This window comes from Oryza brachyantha, chromosome 12 (genome assembly GCF_000231095.2).
Source record: "Oryza brachyantha chromosome 12, ObraRS2, whole genome shotgun sequence".
In the NCBI taxonomy this organism is placed as follows: domain Eukaryota; kingdom Viridiplantae; phylum Streptophyta; class Magnoliopsida; order Poales; family Poaceae; genus Oryza; species Oryza brachyantha.
This window is the reverse complement of record NC_023174.2, coordinates 13,636,536-13,644,654: the sequence shown is the minus strand read 5'-3', so window position 1 is coordinate 13,644,654 and position 8,119 is coordinate 13,636,536. Positions and strand designations below refer to the sequence as shown.

The 8,119-nt window shown below is 38.4% G+C and overlaps 1 protein-coding gene across 2 annotated transcripts; it reads left to right on the top strand.

The window, feature by feature from the left end:
* Positions 1-322: 322 nt before the first annotated feature.
* Positions 323-6,896, top strand: LOC102718604 (CTP synthase). 2 transcript variants are annotated; one of them, XM_006664032.3, is made up of 23 exons: positions 323-625; positions 1,535-1,614; positions 1,698-1,784; positions 1,858-1,908; positions 2,002-2,119; positions 2,200-2,256; positions 2,539-2,603; positions 2,749-2,832; positions 3,135-3,185; positions 3,267-3,329; positions 3,449-3,495; positions 3,805-3,874; positions 3,970-4,032; positions 4,331-4,420; positions 4,679-4,717; positions 4,806-4,955; positions 5,030-5,107; positions 5,181-5,266; positions 5,540-5,588; positions 5,681-5,761; positions 5,851-5,944; positions 6,153-6,249; positions 6,337-6,896. In XM_006664032.3, the coding sequence occupies exons 1-22, from the start codon at positions 442-444 to the stop codon at positions 6,227-6,229; spliced, it is 1,764 nt and encodes a 587-aa protein (XP_006664095.1). In that variant the 5' UTR covers positions 323-441; the 3' UTR covers positions 6,230-6,249; positions 6,337-6,896. The 2 variants fall into 2 exon arrangements, with proteins under 2 accessions (XP_006664095.1, XP_015698402.1); XM_015842916.1 differs by lacking the exon at positions 323-625 and adding an exon at positions 1,016-1,037.
* Positions 6,897-8,119: the final 1,223 nt, after the last annotated feature.

Below are 8,119 nucleotides of genomic sequence, written 5' to 3'. Positions count from 1 at the left end.
ATATGATTAGTCATAAGTGCTATGGTGTGTTAATAACGGATTAATCAGCCTTAAAAGATTCGTCTCGTGGTTTTTAGACGGAATCTGAAATTTGTTTTATAATTAGACTACGTTTAATGCTTAAATGTATGTCAAAAATTCGATGTGATGTTTTTGAAAAAAATTTACGGACTAAACAAGACCAAAGTTTGTTTGATTTTCCTCGAGAAAAAAAGAGAAGTTTGTTACTACTCCTCCACTTGATTCGCAGAAGACCAAAAATGCGTATAAATAAATAAATACTGCCTTGTGCGTCGCCATGTTCAGAAGAAAAATACCGTACTGTATCTCCTTCTGAAGGAGAAAGAGAGAGTTCTGAGAGGGTTCGTCCGTACAGCTTTGCAATTTTCTCGCCAGGGCGCAGCAGCAGAGGCAGCACTGAAAAAAGACCAATCTTTTGCCATGGCGGAGCCTGGGAAGGAGGCGGCGGCGGTGGCGGTGGAGGAGGAGCCGGAGCGGCCGGCGGCGGCCAAGTACGTGCTCATCACCGGCGGCGTCGTCAGCGGGCTCGGCAAGGGCGTCACCGCCAGCAGCGTCGGCGTCGTGCTCAAGGCCTGCGGCCTCCGCGTCACCTGCATCAAGATCGGTCCGTACCCGGCCCCTTTCTTTCTTCTCCCTCCCCTCTCAGTTCGATTCTTTCCTCCTGTTCATCCGAATGCCGCGGCGGCTAAAACCCTAGGAAATCGAGCTGTGTTGGTGGGTTGCGGAGGGTGTGGTTGTCTTTTTGAATTCTGTGGGTAGATGGTGGGTGCATTCGTCGTGGTGTTCTCGGAGGGGGAAAAGTGCGGCCTTTGCGATGATTTTGGTAGAGCTTTATCTCCTTTCTTAATTTGGGGTTGTGTCAAAAGCGTCAGCTTGTTGGTTTCTGCTTGGAAGAGAGAGAGAGAGAGGGAGAGAATTGGCGGTAAAAAATGGCCGCTTTAGGCAATGCAGTATTGAAAGATTGCTCCTTCGGGTGTGCCTATTATTGATTCCGCTTTCATTCGCTGTGATGATTGGTAGGTGCATTCTTGTCATGGATGTGTTGTTTGGTGATCAGAAAGCGCCGTGGTTATGTAGAAAACAATCCTTCAATGAATCCGTGCGGGGTAATTGTTGTCTAATTGGTATGAATTCCTCGAGGTTATGTGGCTTTGTAGGCTTTTAGATGTATAATAAAGTGTCACCTTTTTTATTTTTAAGGTTGTGGTTGGATCATCAGGGATCACCATGTGGCCTTGGAGTGTCCTATTATTGGAGTTATAGGACGGTGCATGGTGATGCCATTTTGAACTTAAATTGTTTTAGTGTATTGTGGTCAGTCTTCTCTAGGTGCCTTTTCTTGATTGACATGTGGGGGTTTTCTGTGTAAACATGGGTCCCTTTCAGCATTTTCTTGCTTAGAGTAAGGGTCAAAATGGAAAGCCCTTTTTTTGTGTGACTTTGCACTAGCTTGGAGGTTTCTCAGGTTTGATGTGTCACTAGTCTTACTGTTGTCCATCTCCTGGTTTTGCAGATCCATATTTAAACACAGATGCTGGCACAATGTCTCCTTTTGAGCATGGTGAGGTTTTTGTGCTTGACGATGGTGGAGAGGTATGACCACTTTTGATGCTTCCATGTAATGTTGCTCTTTATGATCAGTGTGTTGTCTTGTTCCTAATGTATGAAATTTGCAGGTTGACTTGGATTTAGGCAATTATGAGCGTTTCTTGGATGTTACTCTGACAAGGGATAACAACATTACCACTGGAAAGATATATCAGGTGATCTCCCTTCCTAGAAAATGCTTGCTCATTGTCACATGACCTTGTAAATGGTGACTATTGCTCTTTTCAGTCTGTTATTGAGAAGGAGAGGAAGGGTGACTATCTTGGAAAGACAGTCCAGGTAATTCCCTTGTGGCATTTCTTTTTCTTGGAAAGACAAGCTTGTGTAATGCCCATATGACAATTTATACTCTTGTGGTTGTAACATGTTCAGGTTGTTCCTCATGTAACTGATGAAATTAAACATTGGATACAATCAGTATCTTCTGTTCCTGTGGATGGGCAGACTCGTCCAGCCGATGTCTGTGTTATTGAACTGGGAGGCACTGTAGGTAGGGTTTTGGGGCATGTTATGTTATAGTAGTAGATTACTACTATTATAGTGTATGAACTGACTTTGTTCTTGTTTCAGGTGATATTGAATCTATGCCATTCATTGAAGCTCTGCGCCAGTTGTCATTTTCTCTTGGTATAGTTGGATTTTTTTGACGTCAAATTTAATAGTTCATGGTTACTATGAAATTAGAAATGTCAAATGTGTCGAGTTCAATGGGTTTCACTGACTGTTCTATCATTTCACATTATTCTTTTCCCGTTTATTTCTTCGGAAATGATTGGACCATACATTAGTTATGAACTTATTTATTCATATGCTATTGTTGATATGCTGAGAGAACATTCAGCATTTTTTTTATTTCCTGTTAGTGCTCGTAGTTGGATACATCATTCATCATTCTTACATATTTTGTAGGCAAGGACAATTTCTGCCTCATACATGTGAGCCTTGTTCCAGTATTGGGTGTAGTTGGTGAGCAGGTAAATAGTTCTCTTACATCATGAATTCTGCTGATGATGTCCTGGCCTCCGACATGAGAATAAATTGCATTGCAATATTCAGTCTTCTATCAGAAAAGGTAACCACCAAGATTGAACCCTGACTCTCTTATTTCCTTTTTTGTAGAAAACAAAGCCAACGCAACACAGTGTACGAGAATTAAGGGCCTTGGGTCTGACTCCTGATCTTCTAGCATGCCGATCAGCACAGGTAATACAAGCGGCACAGAATAGCAGAACACTCTAAAATATGACACCCCTATTCATTCTAGTCTCAATATCATTCTCCTAGTTAAAGGTTTATATTTCCATCTATAGCTTATAGACTTGTAGTAAACTTGATGTTGATGTTCCATATTTTATTATCATATGGAGTCCTTCTCCAGCGGTTACTCTAATACGGTTTGTCCTGTCTTACTCTGGACATGGCTGTCCATTTCTTCTTGGTGCTTAGTCTATTTGCTTTCTTGTCTTTATTGGCTTAACATGATTTTTTGCGATCTGCACTTTCAGCCACTAATAGGATCCGTCAAGGAGAAACTTTCACAATTTTGTCATGTCCCGGTACGCTCTTGCTTCTAAGTTTCTAAAGAGCCTTTCTTTTTTGCATGTTTTTCTACTGATATTCTATCCTATTTCTTATAGGTTGAGAATATACTTAACATCCATGATGTTCCAAATTTGTGGCATGTTCCACTTATTCTTAGAGTGAGTTGTAATCTTTGGCTCAAAGCTTAAATGTTGACTATGTAGAGGAAGATATTGAATCTGTATAACTTATATTATCATTACACTAATACTTTATTGTAACATGCGCTATTTTTCAGAACCAAAAAGTTCATGAGGCTATAATCAAACAACTTAACCTTGCAAGGTGAGCCAGACAATTACTCAAAATCAGTTTTTTTAATGTTTGGAAATAATGTGCTTAGTTTTTTATTGTGCTTTACTACCTTTGAAAAATCGTGGTTTGTTTATAATTAAGTTACACTTCTATTTCTGGTCTACATCTGGTACCTTTTCAATTATTGTGAATGTGAATGGACTTGCTCATCCTTGATTGTCATGAGATTTGTGAGTTGGGATAGTAATAACAAATCTGTTGCACTTTCCCGGCATTACCTATTTTATACTAGGTGTTTTGGTTAGTTATCTGGAATCAGCTTCATATCTTATTTCGTAGGTCTGCTGGCCCCCCTGAGTTACGAGATTGGACACAGATGGCTGAGTCATATGATGACCTCAAGAACCCTGTTAGTATTGCTAATTTCCCCTAATCTTTTGACATTCCAGTTTCTACTGATTATTTAGTGCAGAATTAATTTCAATGGGCATCAATGCCATGCAGGTTAAAATTGCTTTGGTTGGGAAGTATACTAATCTGACAGATTCCTACTTATCAGTGGTGAAGGTGAGTTAAACCAATCTTTTAATACAAAATTGTTACTATTCAATTAAACTTTCAAATGGTGAAAATGGGTCCAATAGGTAACATTCATGTTTTGCCTGTTCGGCAATAACTGTTAGTCAAATTTACCTCTGTTGGTGCCTATACTGTAAATGCAATAATTTCCTAACAGTTATCCTTTTATGCAATTAGCTTTTTTCAACTTCCCACAATTTTGTGAAGAGCTAGTGATTTAATTTTTATTTACATCTAATAGTATTACATTCAGATGTTATTTCAAATTCATGTTAATATGTTTCAGGCTCTTCTACATGCGTGTGTTGCATGTTCATTGAAACCTTCTATCCAGTGGATTGCAGCTTCAGATCTTGAAGATGCAACTGCAACAAGTGTAAGTCCTACAATATTTTTTCTTAGTAAGATATGTCTATTCTATTAGACTAGCACAGTTGTAATGTTTAAACCAATGCTCTGTTTTATATCTGATGCCAATAATTATCTTGTGGCTAAAGATCATTTGTATTTGTACTAGTCTACTAACTCAATATGTTCACTTTATTGTTGCAACCAATGTAGAATTTCTATGTTTGTCCTTCCTGCTTTGTGTTATCTTGTGAGACTGCCTTTACATAACATAATTCTTCAACAGGCACCAGAAGCCCATGCTAAAGCTTGGGAAACTCTTAAGGTGACTTTGCTGATTGTCTTCATGTTCCTAATGTCAGTATGCAAACTCTATTTCAGAGGCATAACATTTATTAATGATAACATTTCAGGATTCCTCATGCATTCTGATACCAGGAGGATTTGGGGATCGTGGAATATCTGGGATGATACTGGCTGCAAAATATGCTCGTGAGAATAAAGTTCCATACCTTGGCATTTGCTTGGGAATGCAGATATCAGTGATTGAGATGTCCAGACATGTATTTATGCTTCCTTTTGTCACTCATTTATTGTTTTATCTTCATAGAATCTCATATTGTGCATCCTGTCATAGGTTCTGGGCATAAAGGATGCAGACAGTGAAGAGTTCAACTCAAACACACCAGCTCGTGTTGTTATGTACATGCCTGAGGTAATTCTTTATCCACTTATGTCCAGGACAGAGACACCACTTTGATCTAAGCCCTTGCAAATTAACTGTTCAGGTTTCAAAAACGCACATGGGAAACACAATGAGATTGGGTTGCCGAAGAACGTTCTTTCGCAGGACAGATTGTCTTACATCAAAACTGTAAGGTTTTCTGACCACTTGTTGGATCACAGATACTTTTTGTGGTTTTGGAATATTAATGCGTTTGGAGGTTGATAGATTATCTGCACCATGAAAAATTTAATGTCTTGCAGAGCTTCCTGTTAGGAACCATATTAAAACATTTTATTAAAATACAACCTTTGTACGGCAGTAAAAGTGTAATGGTAGTCCTTACTGTTGACCAACTCTTGCATGATTGTTTTCACACCTCCTTATCACATTTTCTAATTTTTACATAAATGTAAATCTTAGATACGGGAGCCCTTCTCATGTAGATGAGCGTCATCGTCACAGATATGAGGTTTGCCATGAATTTTATTTACTAAACATCTCATTCTGTATATCTATTGCATCCTTTTGCTTGTAGCTGATTATTTTTTACTATTTAAATAGGTGAACCCTGCTTACGTTGCTATGCTTGAAAATGCTGGCCTTCACTTTGTTGGTTGCGATGAAAGTGGAAAGAGGATGGAGGTACCAAGCAACAGTTCATTCCCATTCGACATTTGTATTAAGTTATTTTGTTTTGTTGAAGCCTGATCCTGTTTCCCAACTATAATCAGGTTGTAGAGCTACAAGACCATCCGTTTTACATAGGTGTTCAATTCCATCCAGAGTTTAAGTCGAGGCCTCGGAGACCTTCACCCCCGTTTACTGGTATTCCTTTTTGTTACGCTCGAAGTTTAACTACTAAAATCACAAAAAAAAATTGAAAACTATATCCCGTCAAGCTTCCAAACATTGTAAAATAAATATATCTACAATTTTTTTGTTCTTCCAATCTTCGCTTAGATAATGCAGTACTTTTGCCTATCTTTATTCTGGCTTTCCGGTATGATATAACCACTTTAATTTTTCTATGCAGGTCTAATATTGGCAGCAGCTGAATACATGGGAACGCCTGCAAATAACTCAAATGGTCATGTTGGAACTTCTGAGTAATACCATCCTTCAATTATTAGGTACATGGCGCCGAAACTTGATAACCATTTTCCCAAAGTATATCTTTTAGACACCCATCTGATATTGGATCTCCTGAATTCTGTCAGATGGAAGTCACCGAACCCTTTGTGTGTTTTGTTGAGGCATCTGCTTGTTGCTGCTGAGGATTCAAGCCATTTTGATCGCGTACAGTCATGTACCGGGAATCAACCTAAGTTGTGAGAGAATTTTTGTTACCCTAGAGATCTTTAATTGCAGAGCTGATCATGGATTCGTAAAAAAGTGCACAGGAATTTAGCGTCATAATTTTGTTTGCTGCTTGGAGTTTTACCGTCTGTCTGATAGTAACCGTGCCCTCTTGTTAAACCTGTGCTCTGTTTAAGCCAAAGTCACAGCTCATATTGTCTTATGACTGTTCTTATATGAAATCATTGTGTTAACAGCATAGAAATCCAAAATATGAAATGTATCCTCATAAAACGAAGGGCTGAATTATAACATTCTGGAAATTTAACTTTTAGATCAGGACCATTGTTTTCAGTCCAAGAGTTTCACATCAAATTGGTGAAGCACAAACCAGAGACCATGTAATGGAAGATTATGCAATTATAATTTGTACAGCCAATGAATCAAGTTCTAAAGTGACCATATATTAACTATTTTACATTTCAGCCTTACCAGGTGTTTTTTTTACATTGTATTGAGTTTGAGGCCATTGCTGTGTTGGAACTTGAGTAAAAGTTGATGGCTCTGAAGGCCAATTGTTGGGCAATGCAGCTTGCCTCAGGCTCTGCATGTTCACCTGAGCTGATGATCCTGGAGCAGCTGCAGCATGCCAAGAGGGATTACAACAGAGTGAAATTTGGCTCCTAGAAAAGTGGTACCAGATGCGCTCACCAGTGAATGGAGCATTAAACATAGATGAAACAAAAAAACTAATTGTACAGTTATGGAAGAAATCGTGAGACGAAACTTTTGAGCCTAATTAGTCTATGATTAGCCATAAATGCTATCGTAACCCACATGTGCTAATGATGAATAAATTAGACTTAAAAAATTAGTCTCGTGGTTACTAGGTGAGTTGTGAAATTTATTTTTTTTATTCGTATTCAAAAACCACTTTCGACATCCAGTCAAACGTCCGATATGATAACCAAAAATTTTATTTTTTCCAACTAAACATCCCATAAGCTGCTGTGGTAGAAATTGCAGATTGTGGTGAGTAGATGTACAAGTTGATGCTTCCAAGGGCTGCCTCTGAAGTTCCATGTGATCAAATCCTGCTGGCACTGCCACAACGAGACTAAAAGTGAGCTGAGAGATCTAGGATGGAAGATAATCACAAGGATGCTGCTTGGAATGGATAATCACAAGGTGCACCGCAGTTAGCATTGAGAAGGTCAATAAGTCATCTTCAGCTCCCTGCAACCAAACATAAACTTGCTCACGCTGAATGCTTGCAAACGATTGTAAGTGGTTTATTTGGATATAGTGACTTATTTTAAGTCTCTTGTCACATCAGATGTTTGGATATTAATTAGGAGTATTAAATATAAACTGATAACAAAACTAATTGCATAAATAAACGCTAGTTCATTAGACAAATTTTTTAAGCGTAATTAATCCATAATTAGCAAATATTTACTATAGCATCACATTCGTTAATCATGGATTAATTAGACTCAATAGATTCGTCTCGTGAAATAGTCCAGAGTATAGGGTGAGTTTTATTAATAGTCTATATTTAATACTTTTAGCTAGTGTCTAAACATTTAATGTGATAAGAACTTAAATAAAAATCGGAGAGAAACAATCAGGGTCTAAGTTTGAACGGGGCATAGCCTGTCGAAGCAATGCAGGCTCTGCTATTCTTGTAACCAAACACAGTTT